Below are 23,946 nucleotides of genomic sequence, written 5' to 3' on the forward strand. Positions count from 1 at the left end.
GCTCTAGGAGTTTTCATCAGTTGAAAGAGCGACACTGGCTGATATAAAGGTCATGCATAGACAACAGATGGAAACTTGTCGATACCCTCCGGTTGTCCAATAAGATTGTCCGCCAGCTGGGGCTTCAATTATCTACTTAGTACCATAGCGTATTCTAGGACAGCTGCCCATGTCTTCTTTAAATCCGTTCAGAGAGCTGCCACCAATGGACGAACGATCAATCGGAACTTTCTACCGCGAGGACCAGAGTATTAAAGACAAATCCAACATTGCCAAACAGAGGCCGCCAACACAGCAATGAGTCTGTGTTACTACGTCAGTATGCTTGGCTAACTATAAGAATTCTGGGTATTGTGGACTGATACACTCTCTCAAATTTAATGAAGAGATCCTCTCAGCCAATAGTGCCGCCCTCATTTTATCAGCCCTTCAACTCATGGGTGCGAAAGATGAGGCGAGGCTCATGGAGAAGCAACTTTTTCAGTTTGATAGTGCATCAGTAAATCTATCATTGTAGCTGACGGCCGATGGTAGTTAGGCTATCCAGGAAAACACAGCATTCTTCATCGCGTGATATCAGCACTTGTATTTCTATTCAAGTAAGTTTGTTGTCTAATGGCTGCCACTGGTGGCTGCTTTCAACGCTAGTCGAAACAAAGATGTTGGCATCGTGGGCCCTCCCTCAGACGAAGTAGCCTGCGATGTGCTATAACTGCGGCGAATGGTTAAGTGGAGTAACAACCTAACACTTTCCGAGAGCGGCTATCATGGTAGGAGATCAGCAACGAACACACGTTACCAGCAGCGTGTAAGAGAATATACGAACCTTTAGTGCATCGGCCGTCGGTGTAGGCGCCAGACACGTAGCAATACCCTTCAGCATGCGGGAGGCGGTCCCAAGTGCTACAAGACCACGACCATCAGACACGTCATGCCGTTGTCGACAGGTTAATAGTAACTCACCAGTTGCCTTCATGACAAGTTCCCTTCTTGTAGCAATCAAACTTGTACTCCTGGCCCTTGTACACCGAGTACTTGATCGGATAGTTGGTGCCAGGTCCACTGCGGCAGAAGGCGCGGTTCGAGACGTTGACGATCTTGCATTTCCTGGTGGAGCGTGCAAAGAGGTCACGACCCACTAAATCAGCTTCGCTCTGATCGAGGCTCAAGGGCCCAGTTCCTGTGGCATGTTCGTCTCTTCCGATGCCAACAGGGCCAGAGTCTGCGACTGGCGAAGCGAGGACGCCGGAGAGGGGAAGGAGCAAGGCAATAACGGCAGAGAACTTCATTTTGAAAAATGTGAAGGAAGCAGAGTGTAGCTTGGGATGGTGCTTAAGCGAGGATGGAGATGGAGGTTTTCTGGGGCATTGCTCTCCTTTTCTACCTGACTTCGCCAGCTTCTACTGTCCTTCCAGGTGAGATTTTTTACAAATACTCCAATGTAAGCTCGGAACCATTATTGCCCCGTGGTTGCAGCAACTGAAATAATACAGCCGCGCAAATAAGGTCACCAACAAACATATGGCTGCCAGGGTTTGCAACTCAAGCCCGGGTTTGGAGCAATGCCATTGATCATCATCCACATTAGCAGCTTGTGTGGGGGAATATAGTTTAACCCCTGAAACCCATATTGTGGAGTCCCACGTTCAGCCGCAGCGCAGGGCAAGATGATGTCGCTCAGACCGCTAGACCAAATGGCCCCCCATAACGAGGGCCCTCGTTGCAGAGATGACGGGACTGGGCATATATTGGTCGCAACAGGTAGATGATGTCTGGGAATAGCAGGTAATATGAGTGTTAGTACTCTGTATTAGATAGTTCCGCTCCAGTCAAGCTTCACGAACTGCAATGGACTCCTTCTCATCTTGTTTGCTGCAGCCTTACCAAGCTGTCGCGTTTGTCACAACAACAACGGGGAATCGGAGCCTGATAAGCATAATCATCCCTGCTTAGACTGACCCATGAGCGGGGCAAAGAGTTCTTAGATTGGCGGCTAGAAATGGGCTCCACTTTCGGTTATCATGTATCATTCTTGTATCTAGAAAAGGAGAGGGAATTAAACGAATGGCTAAAATAGGAAAGATATTCAAAAAAAAAAAAAAAAAAAAAAAAAAAAAAAAAAAAAAAGTAAAGCATAAGAGCTCGTGTTTAATATTAATAGGCTTTACTTTATAATAGTGAAACACATTAGTGCCATAAGTAGGTTTATTATTAGATAGAAGTTCAGCCAAAAGTTGGGGTTACAGGGGCATGAGTGGCTTGGAAAGGTAAAAACAACGACGGCAGAAATCGCATTGCAAACCAACTAAGGAAGGAGCAAGAGCGGGGCGCAGCCAAGTGAGTGAGGGGGCGGGATCGACGCACTGAATCAGGCAGACATGTAGAGGCCGTCGTCTGAATAAGCCTTCCCTACTGGATAGGCTGAATGAAACCAAGGTACGGAGATTGGCTTCCAAATCTCGCTGGTGCACTTTGTGGATGCAGTTTCTTTGACCAAATCACCGCTGATCCCAATTTTATGGCGGAGCTGCCCAAGGAGCTCCCCGCCAAATGATCTTGCATTCACCGGTACATATGCACCAGTCGGAATGCCCAAAACGGAGAGTGAGTCTTGTGAAGATCCGTGACTACTGGACTGTCGTCTTACTTCACCCCCGTGCTTGAGCACTGTTGGTTGACATTAGCCCACTTAAACTCCGTTGCGCCGTTAGCTGGGTACAAAGTTCTTCCGGTCAGTAGGAGCTTGTGACATTTCAACGTGGATGTGCATAGTTGTCCAAACCCCTTGTGGGGTCACATGCTAGCATCTGAGACGAAAACGGGCAAAGAGTGCTCTGAATACTTACGTCCAAAATAACGACTTAAGAGTGGAGGAGGTAAGGAGGGGCCTGAGGAGTGTGCAGGAGGAGTTTGGGGGCGGGGGGGTAAACTATTACTATCGTGCCTTTTTCGATGGAAACAGTCATCGAGTCCTGGCTTCAAGACTATGCTTAGCTTCATCGAACATCATGCGCCTTAGGTTCAGCAATGAAGGAGATCGACCACGCCCCATTTCAATGCCCCACTGCATGGTAAAGTGCAAGGGGCCGGAATTCCTCCTCCGGGGCTCTGCGCGACGAAAGGACTTCTCGAGTGTACAAGATCACCATCGAGTGGGCACATGAAAAATTCTTTGATACGACTGAGCTGAAAAGTTCATCCGATGATGACTGTAGATCTTCGTCGATCTTAGACCACTGCGAAGTATATAATCGCTGCGTCACGCCTGGCAATATTTGCAATACAACACAGTCTTTCACAAACACATCCAATTGTTTCAAATCACAACCAGACAATCAATCCAACATGAAGCTCTCTTCGCTCCTTACATTCACCACAATAGCCATCGCTGGCACAGATGCATGGAGCTTTACAGTCTGGACCGGAAAAGACCAGCACGGAAAGAAACGCCACTACCACAGCAGTGTCGGAGATAACGACTGCTATAATTTCGACAAGGCCATCACTTCGAAGGGCGTTGGTTCTTTTGAGTTCTGCAGCTTCATTTGGACTCGTTGCTCCGTCTCAATCCATAGCGACATTGGCTGTCGGGGCAAGAAGCTTGGGTCCGCGACGGCCGCTGACAAAGGCGACTTATGGCCCACAAAGTGGTCGAAGAATACTAGTAAAGAAGCGAAGAAAATGAAGAGTTTCAGGATTCAGGGTTGCAAGGATATTCCTGTCACAGGAGGCAACTTGGATATTGCCAGCTGTAAATAATAGGCTGGGGGAAGCTGCGTGGTTGCTCCTTTTGTGACTAGCTGCTTCCCTGCGGGTTATGTGTATAGGAAGCTTTTATATAAAAGGGAGGAAACCAAGAAAGCCTCAAGGAATAAAGTTAGACGAAAACCATTACTATTAAGAATAGCTAAACAGGCTTTTGCTTTTTTATAGAAAAGTATAATTCGTGTGATATTATTGTGAACTTAGAACTTTGATGGATTAGTTATTGTATTATCTGGCATTGTGTATAATATCTCTTATTGTATTAAAAGAAGAAAAATCCCACTGTGTTATTCTTATAAGGCAGCCCTAACCTTAACTTCAAGGGTATATTATTAAATAATAATAATAACTCTAAGGATTATAATTATAATTTCCTACTATTTAACTCTAAACTACTTAGACTCCTAATATTCTTATTTATTAGAATTACTTAAGTTAGCTTATAATTTTATATATATTTTATATTAGACTATATAAAGAAAAAGGAGTAATAAAACTAGAACCCTTCTTGCCCTTTAGGCCCTTTAAAATAACCTAAAATTAAGTACCCAAAAGGTAATAATTATAAATAAGGTTTACTACTATATCTTATAACGCCACTATAATAATATTTAATTATAATATAGTTTTATTTTAAATTTATAGAAACTATCTAATTTAAAAAAGTAAATAATAATTTAATTTATCCTTAACTTAGATTTATAAGGATTTCCTTTATAATTATATTTTATAGAAAAAATAGTTAATTCTCTGCTAATTAATTATAGTATATTACCTATTAATAAGTATTAGGCTTATAACTTTATAATAAGTATTATTATAATTAAAATAATTAGTATTAGCTTAAAAAGATAAGAAAAGCTAAAATTATTTTAATCTAGGTAATTAATATAAAAGGTCAATTAATTATATTATTTATTATTAATATAAGCTAGTATTATTTTATAAATTAATATTAAGAATATAATCTCTTAGGCAATTAGGTTATTATAATAAGTTATAATAAATAAATAAATATTAAGCTACGTCTTAAGTAGTTAAAGTACTTTAATTAATTTATAATTAAATAATTAAATACTTAATATTAGCTTCTAATTCTTAATACTTATAAAAGCTATTATTTAACTAATTTTAAGAAATATTACAAGAAAAATAAGATTATTATACTTTATATACCTTTTTATATATCTTACCTACTTTAATCTCTTAATATTAGGTGCTTTAAGCCATTAAAACAGGCTTATAAGTAATAAATAGAATATCTAATTAAATACTTTATAACTTATATTTCTAAGACTAAGTTTTTTTCTATCTTTTATATTACCTTTAAAGCTATTTTTATTAAAAGTAATATTTAGGGAGGTTTTAAAGAAGCTAATCTTACTTCTCTTAGCCTAAAAGCTATAGTTCTAAAGCTTAATATATAGCTATAAACCCTAATGCCTTCTAAGGAGGCTTTTAAACTATTAACCTTATAGGCTTTAAAGACCTTAAGGATAATCCTTAAGACCTAATATTAATTTAATTACCTTAGTAATTAAATTAAGTAGTATTATAATAGCTCTCTAAAGTTAATATTAAGAGCCTTAAAATCTCTTATAAAAGGAATAATAGCTATAATATATAAGAATATATTATTAAGGGCTAAGGTCTAAAATCTTTAAAAACATAAATAAGATAATTAGCTAGCACTAAAGAGCAAAAATAATTAAATTATAAAAAGAAGAAGTAATAATTATATAAGATATATTATAAGTAATTAATTAAATAAATATTAATATATAAGTAATAGCTAAATTATTAAGAAGTAGTAATTAAGGAAGGTTAAAGTAATTAGCTAGTTAATATTATAATATATATAATAAAAGTAAGTATAATATAAAAACTTATAAAGTAGTTCTTAAGTTATTTAGGGAGGAATTTAATAAGTAAAAGTAAGCCTTTTAGACTTATAGGTTAAGAAATAAGGGTTAACTTATAAGTTAAAGAGGAAAAATATAATACTTACTTATTTATAATACTTACTTATTAATTATATTATATAAAAATAAAGGTATAAAATTATAAACCTTATAGAAATATATAATTACTACTAATAGTAAAATAATTATAAACTTTAATTATAATAGATTTTATAATTAAATTACCCTTATTAAAAAACCCTTAATTTAAGTTTTTTATAATAGTATTATAATTATAATAAGTTAATTTATAAAATCTATATATTACCTATCTTATAAAGAAGTAATAAATATAAAAGAACTGTTTTATATTTTTTATTAATATATATTAATATATAAGTTAACTATAACAATTCTTTTTAATAAAAAAACTTATATTTATAATAATACTTTAATATTTATTAAAAATATAACTTAAATTAAAATATTAACTTATTTCTTTTTTTTAAGTTTATAAGTTGGCCTTAAAAATTATATTTAAATATCTCTAAAGTCTAATATAATTTAAGTATTTATTATACCTTAGTAGGCAAAGCTTTATTAAGTTAATATTATTATAATTAGCTGCCTTAATTATAGCCTAAACCTAGCTATATATAACCTAGCTAAAAAGCCTTACTTTTTAGCTAGCCCTAATCTTCTTCCTATAACCCACTTTAAAGGCCACTCTATTACCAACCCCTGCAGCATGCTTAAAACATCTACTACACAGTAAGTAGTCTAATCCAAATATATTCTAATTGCAACTACTTATAGTATTATAGCTATATTATAATAATACCTACTATTAGAAGAAGCCTATAGACACCTAATCTTAACAAGCCTTATCTACTAGAAGGCTATAATATAATTAATATAATTAACTAATCTATTAAAAAAGATAATTATAATAAGCTTTATAATATAATAATAGAAATTAGAATAAAATAAATAAACTTATAATTAGTAATCTTTAATTATAAGATCCTCTTACTTATATAATATTACTATAAGCTAATTAATCGAGGCTTCCTTAACTATAAGATAAAGCTATTTTATAAGCTAGAAGGGAAGTTACTTAGAGGGGTAAATCTAAGCCAGAGGGAAAGAGAATTTATTAAGGCCCTTTATAGCAGCTTATATAATAAGTAGCTTAAGGCTATCTAAGGGCAGGCTAAGAGGGTATTAAAGAAGACTAAGCCTCTATAAAGATAAGGGGGATAACATATTATAATATCTAAGATAGAAGAGGGGTAATTATAGGGTTTTATAGGAAGAAAATATATTAAGTTTTATATAAGTTTAATTACCTAAAGTTAAAGACCTAAAGTTATAATATTAGTATTAGTAATATAAGAAGGGTTAAATAAGTTAGCCTTAAAAGCTATATTTAAGTATCTTTAAAGTCTAATATAATTTAATATTTATTACCTCTTAGTAGGTAAAGCTTTATTAAGTTAATATTATTATAATTAGCTGCCTTAATTATAGCCTAAACCTAGCTATATATAAGCTAGCTAAAAAGACTTACTTTTTAATTAGCCTTAAGTGTTTTCTTATAACTTACTTTAAAGGCTATTCTTTTACTAACCCTTATAATATATTTAAAATATCTATTATACTTTTACTTTTAAATTAGCTAAAGGCTAAGTAATAAATATTGTATTATAAACTTATTAATAAGTAATTTAATTTAACTTCTCCTTTTAATTATAACTATTAATTATAATAGTTAGGTTTCCAAACAGGTAAACTAGTCTATACTAGGTTTATATTTACAGATAATATAAGGTATAATACTAAGTAATATAAAGTGTTATATCTTTTAATAATTAAGTAATATATATTAGGCTTATTAATATAAAGATGCTTTATTAATAGCTAGTAAGCTAAGTTTTATAAAAGTGCTAATAAATATATTTTATATACTAAAGTAATTATATAAGGAATAATAAGTCTTAGGTTAAATTATTCCTAGTATATAGTATTCCTGGCATATAGCGTTCTAATATTTATTATTCTAATATAATAAGAGTATTAGTTAGTTAGTATAAGTTAGGTAGGTCTTTTATGGCTAATGCCTTATATAGGGTTTTTTATAGGGTATATATAATATAACTACTAGGGTTATAATATTAATAGTATTATAGCTTTATTATTATACTACTTAAAAAAAGCCTATAAATACCTAATTTTAATAAGCCTTATTTAATAAAAAGCTATAATAAAATTAATATAATTAACTAAGTTATTAGGAAAAATAATTATAATAAGCTTTATAATATAATAATCCTAAGTATTATCTAATTATATTTATCCTTAACTTATATTTCTCTTATTATATTATTTTATAACTTAATTTAATTTATTATTAACCTACTAAGCTAGCCTTACTTTATTAATATTTATAGTTTTTTCCTAAATACTAAAACTTCTTTTTCTTAATTTGCCTTTTCCTTCCTTTTTTCCTTCTTACTTCCCCTTCTTTACCTTATAATAACTCTTAATTCTTATAATAAAATATTTATATTATTAATTTAATTAACTTAATTATATATTTTAACTTTATAAATTATACTTAATATAAATTATTATTACTGCTTAATATAATATTATTAATAAAGGCCTATTATTACCTTAATATACCTTAACTTTATTTTAAGTAATTAGCTAAGTCTTTTAATACCTCTATTTAGCCTATAATATATTTAATAAGAGATATATTTTTCTTAATACTAAGGAGCTATATATAATAACTAAAGATTATAAGATTAACTTATTATATTAGTTATAATTTATTAATATTTAATAGATATTTTCTTATAATTTTATAATACTCTAGGAAGAAATATAAAGTAAGAATATATTTAAATTTAAGCCTATTAATATTTATTAAAGGACTTATTATATAGTTATTAATTACTAAGACTAGATAATTATAACTAAGTTAATTATTATTAATAATAATTATATAATAGCTTATTTTATAATAGAAGTTAGGGTTCTTAGCTTATTTTAATATAACCCTTTAGGGTTAAAGCCTTAATAGTAATTACCTTACCTAGGTAATAATAAAAAGGGTATTTAGCCTTCTAAGGATAGGGAAAATATCTTCTTTATACTTATGGATTAAGGCTACTTATTTAATTAGATCTTAAGGTTTGAGGCAGTAGCTATATAATCTATTAAGACTTAATATTAAGGTTATTATATTTTTTAATATAATATATAATACCTTATATTATATTATATTAAAAATAAATACCTTATTTTATTATCTTATTTTAAGGCCTTTAGTTTTACTTTATATATTACTAAACTGGTATTTTAACTTTTAAATTAATATAAGTATTTTATTTATTTTATTTTATCTCTATTAGTCCTAAATGTCTTATTTATTTTATATATCTAAATAATACCTATTAAGCCTTTAAGTATAAATAAGTTACTTAGTTCTAAGCTTAGATATAAGAGGTATAAATAATTATATTAGTATACTACTCCTTAGGATAAAATAAATATAAATATTCTTAAGAATTATTAGTAGAAACCTATTATATTTCCTATTTTTAACTAATTATTATCTAGTATTTTCGCCCCTTATTTTTATAGTAGAAATATATTATATTTCTCAAATTATATTAATAAAATTATAAAACCTAAAATATAAAATATATTATATTTCTATTAGCTAATCCTTATTAAGTTTAACTTAACTATTTTAAACCTAAAAAAAAAAAAAAACATCTATAAGTACTTATATATTTATTATATCTATATAATATCTACTCTATTTTTATTATTTTATCTTATTTATTATATTTATATATACTTAGCTATAATAGCCAGCTCCTTTATTTATAAGTAATAAAGTTATCTTACTTTACTTCTAGTAAAGTAATAAAAGCTTAAAAGGCTTAGCCTTTCTTATAATTTACTAGAAGTAGCTATTATATATATTAAATATAGTTTTACTTTAAGTCCTAAATGCACTTTAGAGTATCTAGGTAAAAAGTATAGTATTACTAGATCTACTTAGCATAGCCTTAAGCCCTTCTTATCCTTATTAAGCCTCCTAGATTTAAATACCTTAATCCCTAGGCTAAATAAATTATAATACTATTTATACCTTATAGTATAATAAGGCTTTTTATATAAGTATTATAGTTTTTATTTTACTAACTAAAAGGTTCTAGAGAATTACTTAAGGGCTAAATATTATAATAAGTTAAAGCTTATAGCTAGAAAGAATAGCTAATAACACTAGCTATAAGATTATATCTAATAAAGAGTTTTATTTTAAAGTTAAATAGTAAATAATACTTAAAGGCTATAGCTTATTAGTATTAGTAATAACTTTAATAGCAGGTCTATACCTAGTAGTATTCTTTTGCAGGCTAGTCCTAATCCTATTAAGCTCCTTACTTAAAAGCTATTTACTAAGGAGTATACTTATTTAGAAAATTAGTAAAGTAATAATTAAGAATACTATAATAAAGAGATACTAGCTTCTTTTATTTTATAAACTAATTAATTATAGTATATAAATTAGGAAATAATATTTAGAGATATATATTATAATATTCTAATTTATCTTATAGTATTACCTTATTATATAGCTAACTAATCTTTGCCTTATAATATAATAAAAGGAGAGGAAATATTTAATTTAGTATATATTAACTATAAGTTAGTATTTATACTAGCTATATTAAATTATCTCCTGGATTAATATAATAAGATAGTTTAAAAGATAGATATCTACTTAAGAAGATAGCTTTATAGTAGGTTCCTAGATTACCCTTATAAGGTGCCCTTTAAGTTAATAGTAAAAGCATCTTCTAAGAAGATTTACCAGAAAGAGCTTAAGCGCTTTATCTACTTTTAGGTTTAATTATTTTAGTTATTACTAATAATTTTATAGAAGGTTATAGGATATTAATTAAAAGATATTAGTTTAAAGCCTTATAGGAGCTCTAGAGGGATAATATATAGCAATCTATAAAATATTATGACCCTAGCGGTTATGTTATATATACCCTATAAAAACTCATATATGGCATTAGCCCCTTAACGGCTACAGACCAATCAGAGTTAGATCACCTCGCAGACAGGATTACAACGCTCTAGGAGCTACTATAATCCAGGATCACCGTAATCTAATTACCTTAGTAATCCTCTTAAATCACCTTTAGTATATAGACCATATTTATTAGCACTTTTATAGACTTAGCTTACTAGCTATTAATAAGACTTCTTTATGTTAATAAGCCTAATATATATTACTTAATTATTAAGAGATATAATAACTAACCCGCTTAGTATTAACGCCCTATATTATCTGCAAATATAAACCTAATATAAATTAGTTTCCCTGTTTAAAACCCCATTTATTATATGTATTACGACCCTAGCGGTTACATTACGTATACCCCATAAAAACTCATGCAAGGCATTAGCCCCTTAATGGCTATAAACTAATTAAAGTTAAATTACCTCGCAGATAGGATTACAACGCTCTAGGAGCTATTATAATCTAGGATTACTGTAATCTAATTACCTTAGTAATCCTCTTAGATTACCTTTAGTATATAGACTATATTTATTAGCACTTTTATAGACTTAGCTTACTAGCTATTAATAAGACTTCTTTACGTTAATAAGCCTAACATGCATTACTTAATTATTAAGAGATATAATAACTAACCTGCTTAGTATTAATGCCTTATACTATCTGCAAATATAAACCTAGTATGGACTAGTTTCCCTGTTTAAAACCCTATTCGTTATATAAAATATATTTACTTAGGCCCTATTATTAATTAAGATAAAGGGCATAATAAGCATAAAGGGGAGTATAAGGATAAGAATAAGGATAAGATTTAAGATAATAATAATAGTAGTAATAGAGATAAAGGTAAAGAAAATAAAAGATATAATAAGATAAAAGATAAAAGTTAGAAAAGGGTAGTTATAAATATAGGTAACCTATTTAATACTAAGTTAACTTCTACTTAGTCTTTTAATAATTAAGAGGACTACCTCTAAGACCTTATATTTAATATTTTATTATATTTCTATTACTTTACTATTACTAAAGACTTTAATAGCAGTATTACAAGCTCGATAATACTAGTATATTTTAGTACTATATATAGGCTATTAACCCTAGATAGAGATTAATACCTTAAGTCTTACCGGTTTACTACCATCTTAGCAAAGCTTATATATTATTCTTAATTAGTATTTCTTAAGGCAGTATTAGCATATTTCTTATATAGCTATAGAGGAGTTATATATCTGCTGCATCACGGGCTGCTATAAAGGCTTAATGCGGCCAGCTATAAGTATATATATAATAGCACTTTATTGCCTATAGATGAATTCTTAAGTCTCTTATTATATAGTAATGCTCTTCGGCGGTCTTAAGGGTCGTCCTTTCAATTTTATTAGAGCAATGACGGCGGTGTCCTGTCCTGGGATGGCAACCAACGACTTTTAATGGTAGACTTCCGTGGCCTGGCTCGTGAAGAAAGGGATTCAGAGAATTGATCTTTCTTCGCGACACTTGTCCCTAACGACACGGAGCTTCGCGAGCTCTTGATATCGCTCTCGGGCGCTATTTCCTACGTGGTATTTATGGCTTCTTCTTATGTTGACATGCCGGCTTCGCGAGCCTTCGACATTCCGGGCCCTGCGCCCTCGGTTTCTCGTACGACCGACCTTTGCAGCTTTGTCTGCCCAAACAACACCAGCAGCCGTTACCTACTTGACTTCTTGAGCCTGCCAGTGCCCCCTTATCTCAACGCACAGGCCATAAATGGCTCACTGCTCTTTTTGCAGCTCGAAAGCTATATAATCGACCTCTGCAGTACGCATACTACCTAGAGAACCTCTTTTCTTTTTGCAGCATCGGCTGCCGCCCGGAGCATAACTAGGCTCGACTATTTATCTTATTAGCTAAGACTATTAGATATAACCCCTAGGTCGAAATAGTATAAAGCTTACCTTAAGATCGTGGAAGGAGGCGACTGCCTCGTCTACAGAGTAGCATTCTGGCCGCCTTGGATTTTCTCCTGCGAGGGTTTTATTAGAAAATCCGGAAATCTCCCTTCCCTTCAGGATTCAGACTAACAGTCTGAAAGTCCTAGAATTAGAGTTCAAAGTCCTAGATAAAATTATTTAGAGATTTAAACCTAAGAAGGCCTATTACCTCAAAATTAGCAACTAAGTTTTATAAAATATATTTTTACCTAGCACTACCGCATAATATAAACAATAGGGAGCCGGGCTTGTTCCTTTTGATTCAGACAGTGTGGTCTTAACGCTTAATATGCAACTACGGACCCTAACACCTGCCGAGGAGGTAGCCAACCCCTCGATCCCTTGGGTATCAAAGACCCTAAAGACTGTACTTAAGGCTGGACCTTAGTCTAAATACCTTGAGAGACGATTCAGAAGGCATCAAAGTAGCTCCCCCAGAGCTAATTCTTGAAACTTTAAGGCTTCTTGAGAAAGGAACTAAGGAAGTTATGCATAAGGTTGCCTTACTTGCAACTAAGAACCGAAACCTATGACAGGTAATAATATCCTTAGCCGGCAGCGCAGGGCAAAAAGGACCCGCCTACAGAAAAGAGGAAATATAACTATAGAGGAAGGTCGGAATCTAATTCATCAGATGAACATAGATATCCAAGCAGTAGGCGAATTATTAAGAAGTAGGGTCAAGGAAGTTCAGCGCGACCGAGGGTGCGCCATTGTGGAAGATGCGGAAAGACTGGGCATTATGCAAGAACCTGTCAGGAAGTAATTAAGGCACGTGGAAATAAGTATAGTAACTAAAATTAAATATCAAATCATATATTAAATCCTTATTGCGATATATAACATATATGATAAGCAAGTGTCTCAGACAAGCAAGTGCCTCACTATACTGTATAACTAAAAGTGCTAAGATTTAGCATTTTAAAAATTAACTATATAATTAAAAAGAAATCTAAGAAAAAGAATTTGCCATAATCTTTATATAGTAAAGTATTATACTAACTTTTATAAAATTCTACTTAATTTATTTAGGCTTATATTTATAAATACATAGTGTAAATAGGTTTTATTTATACTGTCTATTAAAGAAATTATATAAAATCTAGAAAAAATATATTTTATAGATTCAGTTATGATTTATGCTATGTTAAAATTTCGTTTATTTTAGGCATGGTTTAAATTTAGAAGAGTTTATTTTTAGTCAAGTGTAAGCCAGTATAAATTTTCAATGTAACACTTACTTATTTGTAATACTTGCTTATCACATACGTTATTACTTATATTTATTTATTAGTACTTTTTTCCTTTGTATTTTAAGGCTAAAGCCTCTTTTAACTATATTAACTTATTACAGAGGGTTAACCCTAACTGCTCTATTAGAAACAGGCTTCTGTGGTCACTGAAGAAGCTTATGTATATGCCATGCTGTACCATTGCTATTGGGAGATATGAAATTGCTCTAGTTAATGGCTGACTCCCGTCTGGAAGCTGCTTAAGATGCTGAGGCACGAGTCCATAATCGATTTGTGGATATTGGCCCATCCGCTTAGGGTAGGCTTTGCAGAAATAGTTGCTTCGCATGTCGATCATTGGGTAACTTAAGATCATAGCTCGAAATGCAGTTAGGTGTCGTATTAATATTCAGAGCAAGCTGCTATAGCTCGTTCAGCGAGAGCGCCGACATATACGAACCTAGGGTAAGTTAGAATCGTCTGATAAAGTGTGTTTAAAGCCTCCTCACCATAGAGGCCAATCTAGGCGCTCGGCTTTTGCAGTAGAATCACATTATCTTCTAACAATCTTCTGGCGACTAAGACTCTGGCGCTACGGCTATGGCTACTACTGTACGAGACTAGCAAACAGTCTTATCAAGCCGCCAGACCGTCGGCATGACTGTGTTTTGGCGAACCGTCCTTTGGGCTGTGATGAAGCTGCACCAGCTAAGCCCCACTACTATCCCTCTAGGTCGGGCCCTTGTACTCGTAGACCTCCGGGATGTTGCCGTCCTGTATGCCCCGCCTTTTTGCTGCGCCGCCGACCCCACGCAGCCTCTAACCGGCGTACACTGGGTGCTCGATACCGGCCCGGGTGTGCAGGAAGTTGTCAATTCAATGGCGGTGTCGACGGTCTGATTTTGGGCGTTGGGGAGCTGCACGCGGATGGCACTTGCGGCCTCATTGGTGCCGTCGGTGTCTTTGGTATTGAGTGAACTGTGGCCTAGCCCCCTTAGAAAAGAAGTATGCTTTCGTAGACCAACACCCCGCTATTCAGTGTCGACAAATCACGAAGCGACATTCTATTCTGGTTATACTGTCAATCAGCATGCGTCAAGTCGGGCCTCTGATGCATCCTTCAAGTCCCCGAGTGAGATGCTATCACTCTCAGTTGTGCCAGCAACGAGTCTAGCCCATGGTTCCCCAGAGCTAGGCATCAATCCCCATCCCTACTGCATATTGTTATAAAGTTTAGTAACACCTATAGATACCAATTTTAAGCTATTGTAAGGCTTTAGCAATCCCTATTAGCTTATTAAGTAAGCCTCTTAGTTAAAGTTAGTAAAAACAGATCTTATAGCTGTCTTATTCCTAAGCAGATTAATAATTATACTGTAAGCTGGTGGCTTGACCTACCAGTGCTACCGAACTTCGTGAAAATATGCAGTAACTCAGACCCATACAGCTAATCCATGCTGCTGGCACTGAATCAGGCAGTTCATACTAGTCAAGGGAAAATGACCCGCATGCTAATTGGGGTGTGGTTTAGGTCTCGATTCCAGACCAGTGGCTTTCCCGTTTAGCTCCTTGGTCATGGCATCTCGTATTTTCTCGTATTCCTGCTCTTTATTATCGTGGCTCCCAGTCTAAGTGTTTTGATTTTAAAACAGCGCCTTCCATAATAGGTTCTTGTGGATAATCAGTACATTAAGCTTAAAAGAGATATATTTGAAAAATAGACTTAAGTATAAGCGCTAGCCCTAAAGTAGTTACATCCTAGACAGTTTAAGTCAGCTTTTAGTAAACTCACATAAGCGGCTTTTTAATACACTGCAGGTATACTTACACGGCACAGTAGGAAAATATGCATACTTGAAACTATAGATTTAAGTGTTTATAAAGTGATCTCTTGTTTTTTCGGCTTGCCCGAGTCTGCACCGCCACCAGAGATAGGTCTAGACCAACCCACTTAAATTGGTTATATCTTAAACAGTTCAAGTCAACTTTACAATAATCTCACATAAGCGGCTTTCTACTGCTGTCTAGGTGTATACAGTTCTAGTATATGGTGTATGCATCTATTTTAGGGCCCTTTACACTGCATAAGTCTGTTCTAAAGGAGGAAAATTACAAATGCTCCAAACTGTACTACTTTCGTCTGCAGTCCTCAATTGTATTTAACCGCCTCTTTCGAGGTTGCAATAGGTAATAATATAGGGCCGCTATTTGCGTGGAGCTCTTCCGTCCCTTGGCCTTTTAGCCGATTCGTTGAATGCAGGATTTAAAAGCCTATCATATCGGCAATATCTCGTAACTGCCAGAACGAACCGCACCGCACCTGGTCATGGATTGAAGATATCTTTAGTATATAAAGGCCAGGAGTACCGCCCTTTCCAATTGAAAAGACGCCCTTACAACTCGCTGAATTTGTTCACGACTGGCTGATAGCTTTTCACATCCATCCAAGCTGTTCGAGTTTGATTAGTAACTGGTATAAGCCATGACGACAATCATCGGTGTCATTACTGGGGCACTCTCCCTCCTCAGTTTCGCCCCCTCCATGTTTCCAGGACATACGGGAAGCACTGCCACCGTTCGACTCTGTGCTGGCCTTGATGGCACTTCTGGTGCTCAGGGACCCTTGAGTGGTGCCAGTGGCGGTATTTACTGGGTTAAAAACTATGATAATAACCAGAAATTCTTGGGTGAAACTGGCAGTGGTTCTCGCGGTGGAGGAAAGATTCCCAACGGTGGATTTTCCGACTTCGAGATCGGCAGCGGGGGCGGAAAACAGCCTGTCTTCACACAGATTCATGGAGGTGCGGATCCAGTTTGTCTCGCTTATGCACTTATTACTTGGCCAGACGAAAAGAAGTATGGGTGGAATGGCGGCTGGGGTAGATCGTGCGGCCTGAATTGGTACTATTCTGGCATCTACGTAAGTGAGCACCTAGTTCCAGTGTTTCTGGGAGATTCCTGCCATATGCAATTACGCCTTCCACCCCTCTGGCATATGACACGCTCAGGAGAGGCTAACACGAGTACATTTTAGGTTGATGGCGACGAGTAAGTGTAGTCCCAAGCATAGTCTGGTGCTCTACCCTGGCATTGACAATTGATTTAGGACAACGGATTGCACATGGATCACACGCACAACTACCTTCAAGCTTGATATGCTTATGATCCGCTGGCCCTCCTTCTCCTCGAAGGAGAACCCCAACTACTCGAAAGACACAGGGAGTTATTGCAAATATCCCGCATTGCGAGCCTACACCCACGACGGCAGCTCTATTTTCAAGCGCGACGAGACCAACCCCGAGGAGGATGTGGTAGACACCCGGCTCGTGATCAGCCCTTTTGCAAACCATACAGTTAGCGATGCCTGCAATGACGTTAACTTCTGGGGCCCGGACTTCGTCTCGCTTGCGGAAGGCTTGCACTGCGACACTGACACGCACACCGTGACACCGCTCTGCAGCGACACGGTCACCTCCGACTGCTTTTCGCTTGACAGCCGGGAGAAGCTTTCCAGACGCGGGTTGCCTACATATGCGAAGAATTATACGGCAACAATTCGTTGGAAATGATGCGGACATACGATGAGTTCGGCTTTGGGGCTGGGTTTCAGCTGGGAAGAACCCGCTGTATCCTTTGCTTTTGGGATGGGATACGAGCTGGGCAGGGCTGCCGTCAGATCAGTTAACAATCAGATATATCAATCAATTCAATTAATTCAGATCAAATACGGTATCCTAACAGATCAATCAATTCATATATAAGCATCTATATATCTAATATATCTAATATCCTTATAAAGGAAGATAATTACCCTAGAACTATCAGATTATCTATATTTTCCAGTCCTCAGAGTAGGGCACTTCCCTAACAAGCAGTAATACTACTAGGCAGAGTTAAGCCGATTGGCTGGTTTTAAACCCCAGCCCGCTCAGGGCTCGGTTAGAGAGTAATCTACAGGCAGATTAATTGGTTAAGTTGCCCCTTTTTCCTACCTCTTGCCCCAGTACGACACAGCCCTACCACTGTACCAATTACCACTGGTAATGGGCCCAATACCAACTTTTGCGGCCCGTGCACCTTCTCCTTTCGGATCTTTAGGAGTTTGGGTCAATACAAGAATATTTGGCCCGTTCGCCCTCTCCAACTGAGTATGCAATTTCTTGTACACGTACGTACGTACGTACTATATTTTAGCCGCTGTACGTACAACTTTATTATACGTACAAATATGTACCATACAAATTTCCCCTTCCTTCTTAGGTAATACTGGTAACTTAGTAGGTCTCTCACGGTCCTCGTCTTCTGCCATTCTGGCCTCAAACCTCTGATTCCACTTCAGTGCCAACCCCCAATATATCACCCGTCGACTGTAATACACCCTTCCACTCGAAATCTCCACTGGTGGAGGCCATCACATCATCCATCCTGACCTTCTTACGCTGCGCATTCACAAATAACTCGAGATATAAATCTTCGAGTTCTAGCCAGTCCTTCTCCTTAAGATCCGCCCAGCGCTTTTTATGGGCGTACTTCTGATCCTTAAGGCGATCTAATACGCGGTCATTCATAAAAATGAATGCCTGCATGTCAGCGTGCATGGGCATAAGGCGATTTCGAGCTTTCGTGTATATAAAACTAATAGCAGAGAAACTTCGTTCTGAGGGCACAGAGTTCGCAAGCGTGTTCATTACCTTCACGGCTCCTCTAGCCAGAATCGAGCCCTGGTTTGAGGAGGCACTGCCACGCCATTGCTGGCTTGAAGCCATCATCGTATACAGCGCTGTGCTTAATAAACAAGCCGTCTGGGCCGCCTGTACGCATTCGGAAGTGTGTGAATTCGGAAAGGGCACGGTGATATTCGTCGTAGTTTTTCAGCTGTTTCTGCAAATACTCTTGTACGCTCGCAAAGACGCTAGGCGGCAGTTTCGAATTTGGACCTGTTCTATCGGGTAGGAGAGCATCGGCCATCCAATGTATATCATACGTTTGCTTATCGAGCCGGCCTTGAATATAGCGTCAATATCGTCCCACGGAATATCAGGAAACTGATCACCCTCTCCCATCTCAGACCATTTACTTTTGATTTGCAGCCAGCGATTTACAACGTGGGCGATTCCCGCCCCATCAGCCTCGGAAGCATGTTGAAATTCGTTTATGGGTTTTAGCACAGCGATCGCAGCCTCTAGCTTTAGCCAGAAGCTGTTATGTTTGATGATTTGAATCGCTTTGGGCAGGAAAACGGGGCAATCTTGATATCGCAGCTTATCCTGTATATCTTTTCGAATAGACCAGTCTCTGGCAGGGTCTCGAGAACGGAGGAGGGAGAAGAAAGAATTGTACTGGGAACCCCAGCGTGTAATTATAATATTCGGAACGAGCGAGTTAGTGTATCGATTTCTTACAGCTAACGATTTACCGGTGCCTTCTGATCAGCGCGCGAGTTACTCCGTTCCACCTTGTGCGTTGGCACATTCTTAATCCTTGCAATTGTAATTTAGACCGTGAGAAGAACTTGAGAAGGGTGCTGACGTTATTACAGAGATCCTCAAAGAATGGAAGAAGAAGTATATCTTTAATTAGAAGCTGAAGGCCGTGACAATCGTATAGAGAGAAGTTGATATGTGAGAGCTCTAGGAATCTCCCTAGGGAGCCGTGTACAGAGCGCATCGTGTTTTCGGTATCTCTACAGAGAGAATTGATTCTGGAGAGATCACTGCCGCACAGTTGCTGCATTTCTCCCCATATGTTGGAAAATCCGGGGATCCCCCTTCCCCTCAGGATTCAGACTATTAGTCTGAAAGTCCTAGATTTAGATTTCAAAGTCCTAAATAAAATCACCTAGAGATATAAACCTGAGAAAAACTCTTATCTCAATAATAAACAACTAAGTTTAATAAATATATTTTCACCCAGCACTACTGCGCAATATAAACAACACCATATCAGCCTCACCCAATTCTCCGCTGTGTGCTGTTCGTCTCCTGTGTCCAAATGTTTTCCAGAAGGCTGGGCCGTCTGGTAGCTGTACCGAGATATTAACGATTCTGTGACCCGAGACATTATCGGAAGCGTTAAATATTATGTTGAACCATTCTGAGCTGGTAATTCGTTTAAAAACCTTGCCATAGAGTTCCTAATAGAAGCGGGGAAGAATTCTTATGATGGCGGCGCGGCTAGGAGGCTTCTAGCCAGGCTTAATGCGAGTGAAAAAATAACGCCAACGGCGGCTCTCGAAGAGGCTGAAGGGCCCACCGCCGGCGATTACAGCAGCGGCGGCACCATAGGCGTAACTGTGGCTCTCGTCCTGCGAGATATGCTGAATTCCGACCTCGGTTATCTTCTTTTGTATAGCTTCTGAATATGAGGGAAGATAGCCAGCGCTATCTTGAGCTTGACGCTCTTGTCGCTGCTTGGCTTGCTATTTCTCACACGCAGCAAGATGCTCTTTCGGCCTCCCAACAGAGGTCGCTGCAAAATCCTTTTGGCAGTGACGGCATCTGTATCGCTTGCTTTTCTTGGAGTTAGAGCAGCTGAGGTCGATAAACTGTCGCCAAACGAAGGCAGCGTTAGCTTGGGTGGGCGCCATCTTTTTGGCGATAGCTTCAATCGGGAGAGAATGGCAGTGTTAAGACAGTGTGGCTAAGGTGGTCCGACCTGCGGGTGGCTGGGACGTAGATACTATGTGAGGAGCTGTGCTCCTCTCAGACACATGCAACTTAGAACTAACAACAACAAAATCAACCCTTTTTACTTCAGCACGTCGCTCATAGCCTCTCGAGGCAGGACTCTATTCTAGAAGAGAGCACATAAGGTCTGACCAAAGTCATGGACCATCTGCTAACAAAACAAGTCAAGTAAGAGACTTGGTAAGATTCCAAAATGGAAGCACTTGGCTGGATTAGAAGGGCACCGGGTCCCTCGGAACTCATAGCCTGGTCTTTAAGCCGGAGGATTTCGGTTGCAATGCGACAACTTGAGGTACCTTTTATTTGGGTTGTGGGTATTGGCAGGGTTGGGTTGACTTTAGGCATCGAGTACATGTCGGCTTTGTTTCGTTACATTATATGCATTTGCTTGCACTGATCCGAATGTCAACCAGACATTTTCGGTCTATGCAAGTATGAGAATGGGTATATCTTGGTGCATTACGTATCCGTCAACAACTGAGGATACGAGGAAGAAGAGAGACCGCTTACTGACATGCAGCCACTGCGGCTCTTTCGCGCACTAGAACGCTTTGGTTTGCCAGGTCCAAAGCTGTTAATGGGATGATTGGCGGGAATCATGATTGAACCGAGTCGCGTGCCAGGTCAGCTGAAAGAAGGCAACAGGGGTTAAATCCAATGATCCGGGCGCTACTCAGCCCTGTAATGAGTTTGAGGAACTTTGTCACGGAGATAAGTGAAGGTGAGGAGGTCAAGAACAAGTAAAGTCAGACCTACCCGTCAGATGCATATTAACCAACAGTAACAAAGAACAAAGCAACTCCACCCCACCATTACAATACTTTGATTCCATAACTTCGGATCACTTCATTGGCTCAATTATACGAGTACTCTATTCGGTCTAGCTTTTAAACAGCTCAGCCATCACTCCTGATCGGCAACCTCAATTAAACCAATCAATTTCATCAGTTAGCGAGTCGATGTGGGGAGCTTCGGCAACTACGAAGAACGAGCTATTCTCAATTAGGATTACAAGTTGGATATGATCCTGTTCTAACATTTCCATATAAAATTCTCCAGCTCTAAATGGCCGGAAAGTACTTTAACTCCTCAGGTTATTGTTCAAAAAAATCTATTAACTAGCTCAAGTTGAGTTACTCAGGATGCGGCCAATCGTTCCTCTCTATCCGGAAAATGCAGCTTTGAAGCCACCAGCGCAACCTTCAAGGAGGATACTCCCGCCGAGGGTCAAGAAAGCGACACGGCGTTGGGAGAGGGCAGGGAAGCCTAAATCTCGATCAGGTTGTAGGACTTGCAAGATTCGAAGAGTTAAATGCGATGGTAAGAGAACACAGGATATGCTAATGCACGACTGGGAACTGCCCGACTGACGAATGAAACCATAGAGAACAAACCAATATGCTTCCGATGCGCCAAGGGTAGCTTTGACTGTGACAGGTACTCCAGCGATGCGGCAGACGACAGTATCGCACCGGATGGATTCTCTAGTGGCACAGAAAACTCAGAGACTACGGATAGTGGTGCATCCATGTATACTTCCCCTGAAACACCCGAGACCAACTTGAGCACGACTTCCAACCCTAAGCCCCATTTCTGCAACTGGCCGGATAGCCCTGGTACAAGTTCATTTTGTCCATCGAGCCACAGTGTCATATACCTCGAATATTTCCATCACCACGCAAGCCTCAATAATGGCGTTTTCAGCTACTCCGAGCTTTTCTCAAATATTGTGCTTCAAGAGTCCTTGCAAGACGAGTGCATGCGCGATTCTGTCTTTGCAATTGGATCTTTCCTCCTTAGCGGGTTCTTTCTGAGTCAGTCTAGCTCGCACATGACGACGGTTGATCACCACCGACAAGCTTCCCTGCAGTTCTACACTACTGCTTTCACTACCTTTCGTAGCCAAATGCAGAGTTCACATGAAGTGTCCCAGAAATGGATACTTCTGATGACTCTGCTGCTGGTTGTGTATGAATTGCTCAATGGTGACTTTGACGCCGCTGATGGGCTTTTAAGTACCGCTTTAGAAGCGCTGCGCCCCTCACTGACTACCCTGCCGAGTCCACCCATCATGTACTCGGACATGTTTACTTACACGAGCATACAAGTCATGGGAGAGCCAGAGCCACTCTTCACCATGGCAAGCCTGAACACTTCTCAACCGACCACTCAAGAGGCTTCGCTCGTGTTGTTTCATTGGGAAAATATGCCGTTGCATACTGGGCCAATGCGCATCGTTTAAAGAGGCGATATATGCAAACTCGCATCAGTTATCAGAGTTCATGACATCTTATATACACAGAGAAGAAGTTTTCAGCACTTGCGGATTTGGCCTTCTGCCCACAAATCCGTAAGTGCGTCATGGGTTTTAGCATTGCATTACTGTTCGGAATTGGTTACGATTTAGACAGGCATTATTAGAAAACCGGGCATTGAACATTGCGCGGCACAATATCACAACAAAAGGAAATTCAACTCTTATCTGAAACTTTCAATCCGTTTTCGTTGCCGTATCAAAACGTTGAACATACTTTCTAGACGGGCTTCACGATGCACCAGCAAGCATTCTGTTGTGAACCTTGTCATATTTCAATGGCTCCGGCCGAGGTTGCTCCTCTGTGCGAACATTTGATGATAATACTGAGGGACCTTTGGCAATTGAGTGAATGGGCAGCACCAGACTTGTGTTGAACAAGTGCAGGGTTGTCACGTGCAAGCAGGGATCCTCTAGGATTACTCGCGTAACCAACCAGCCCCAAAGGGGCAGATTTCAACACAGAGCAATGAATACATCAATCTACATCAATGAACCGAATACACGTAATGTCTGACAACTTGCAGCTTGAACTTGGAAGGAGACCAAGGCAAAGGAAATATAGAGAATCATATTTAACTCCTAAAGATTTCTTTAAGACGATAAAGTCATTATTCACTGTTAACTAATATAATAACCTTTGGTAGAGATGGGTTTTTTAAACCAAAAGTCTTATAAATTTCACCAATAACTACAACTCCCTCGTATAACGAAGATCTACCAAGGCTAGCATTAATGAACAATCGAAGTCCACTCTCTATCAATGGTTTAAGTATGACGTGAGATTCACAGAGCAGGGGTAATACCAAAGTGATTCCAAAGAATGGGGCTGTGCAGAGAAACCACCCCATCGCATGGATAAACATTAGAACTTAGCATCTATATAATGTATATGATAAGCTTGCGTAATAAACAAGCTTGCATAATAAAAGTTTCAGCCTTTAAAAATCAGAAGCACCATAAAA

General features: G+C 37.3%; 8 protein-coding genes across 8 annotated transcripts; 5 read left to right on the forward strand and 3 right to left on the reverse strand.

Moving 5' to 3' along the window:
- Positions 1-513: 513 nt before the first annotated feature.
- On the reverse strand, positions 514-1,332 carry FOBCDRAFT_175348 (uncharacterized protein). Its single transcript, XM_054703084.2, has 3 exons — positions 964-1,332; positions 827-903; positions 514-762 (listed from the first exon to the last, which is right to left on the reverse strand). The coding sequence occupies exons 1-3, from the start codon at positions 1,287-1,289 to the stop codon at positions 743-745; spliced, it is 423 nt and encodes a 140-aa protein (XP_054559059.1). The 5' UTR covers positions 1,290-1,332; the 3' UTR covers positions 514-742.
- Positions 1,333-3,345: 2,013 nt separating this feature from the next.
- Positions 3,346-3,759, forward strand: FOBCDRAFT_268340 (uncharacterized protein; the record flags this gene model as incomplete). Its single annotated transcript, XM_054703085.1, has 1 exon — positions 3,346-3,759. One exon carries the CDS (start codon positions 3,346-3,348, stop codon positions 3,757-3,759), a length of 414 nt encoding a protein of 137 aa, XP_054559060.1.
- An 8,606-nt stretch (positions 3,760-12,365) lies between these two features.
- Positions 12,366-12,891, forward strand: FOBCDRAFT_268341 (uncharacterized protein; the record flags this gene model as incomplete). Its single annotated transcript, XM_059611412.1, has 2 exons — positions 12,366-12,576; positions 12,851-12,891. 2 exons carry the CDS (start codon positions 12,366-12,368, stop codon positions 12,889-12,891), a joined length of 252 nt encoding a protein of 83 aa, XP_059466660.1.
- Positions 12,892-14,365: 1,474 nt separating this feature from the next.
- FOBCDRAFT_196019 (uncharacterized protein) lies at positions 14,366-14,881 on the forward strand (the record flags this gene model as incomplete). The annotated part of the gene is made up of 2 exons (XM_059608831.1): positions 14,366-14,446; positions 14,606-14,881. The coding sequence occupies 2 exons, from the start codon at positions 14,366-14,368 to the stop codon at positions 14,879-14,881; spliced, it is 357 nt and encodes a 118-aa protein (XP_059466661.1).
- A 1,582-nt stretch (positions 14,882-16,463) lies between these two features.
- FOBCDRAFT_314935 (uncharacterized protein) lies at positions 16,464-17,550 on the forward strand (the record flags this gene model as incomplete). The annotated part of the gene is made up of 3 exons (XM_031195027.2): positions 16,464-16,901; positions 17,016-17,029; positions 17,088-17,550. 3 exons carry the CDS (start codon positions 16,464-16,466, stop codon positions 17,548-17,550), a joined length of 915 nt encoding a protein of 304 aa, XP_031029765.2.
- A 747-nt stretch (positions 17,551-18,297) lies between these two features.
- On the reverse strand, positions 18,298-19,207 carry FOBCDRAFT_314936 (uncharacterized protein; the record flags this gene model as incomplete). The annotated part of the gene is made up of 1 exon (XM_059611973.1): positions 18,298-19,207. Exon 1 carries the CDS (start codon positions 18,748-18,750, stop codon positions 18,298-18,300), a length of 453 nt encoding a protein of 150 aa, XP_059466662.1. The 5' UTR covers positions 18,751-19,207.
- A 750-nt stretch (positions 19,208-19,957) lies between these two features.
- FOBCDRAFT_247479 (uncharacterized protein) lies at positions 19,958-21,388 on the reverse strand. The gene is made up of 3 exons (XM_059610800.1): positions 21,178-21,388; positions 20,442-20,525; positions 19,958-20,399 (listed from the first exon to the last, which is right to left on the reverse strand). The coding sequence occupies exons 1-3, from the start codon at positions 21,265-21,267 to the stop codon at positions 20,166-20,168; spliced, it is 408 nt and encodes a 135-aa protein (XP_059466663.1). The 5' UTR covers positions 21,268-21,388; the 3' UTR covers positions 19,958-20,165.
- A 421-nt stretch (positions 21,389-21,809) lies between these two features.
- On the forward strand, positions 21,810-22,912 carry FOBCDRAFT_153701 (uncharacterized protein; the record flags this gene model as incomplete). The annotated part of the gene is made up of 2 exons (XM_031195029.3): positions 21,810-21,987; positions 22,053-22,912. 2 exons carry the CDS (start codon positions 21,810-21,812, stop codon positions 22,907-22,909), a joined length of 1,035 nt encoding a protein of 344 aa, XP_031029767.2.
- Positions 22,913-23,946: the final 1,034 nt, after the last annotated feature.

The sequence above is a fragment of the Fusarium oxysporum genome, chromosome I, assembly GCF_013085055.1.
Source record: "Fusarium oxysporum Fo47 chromosome I, complete sequence".
Classification (NCBI taxonomy): domain Eukaryota; kingdom Fungi; phylum Ascomycota; class Sordariomycetes; order Hypocreales; family Nectriaceae; genus Fusarium; species Fusarium oxysporum.

Bases quoted from the DNA above. Each gene is read 5' to 3' on its own strand.
- FOBCDRAFT_175348 (XM_054703084.2), bottom strand. From the start codon at position 1,289: ATGAAGTTCTCTGCCGTTATTGCCTTGCTCCTTCCCCTCTCCGGCGTC. The intron at 904-963 runs GTGAGTTACTAT...GTGGTCTTGTAG, and splicing joins ACTTGTCATGAAGGCAACTG to CACTTGGGACCGCCTCCCGC. The intron at 763-826 runs GTTCGTATATTC...CTACCATGATAG, and splicing joins CGACGGCCGATGCACTAAAG to CCGCTCTCGGAAAGTGTTAG.
- FOBCDRAFT_247479 (XM_059610800.1), bottom strand. From the start codon at position 21,267: ATGATTCCCGCCAATCATCCCATTAACAGCTTTGGACCTGGCAAACCA. The intron at 20,526-21,177 runs GTAAGCGGTCTC...GTTTGGCGACAG, and splicing joins GCCGCAGTGGCTGCATGTCA to TTTATCGACCTCAGCTGCTC. The intron at 20,400-20,441 runs GTTGGGAGGCCG...TGTGAGAAATAG, and splicing joins AGGATTTTGCAGCGACCTCT to CAAGCCAAGCAGCGACAAGA.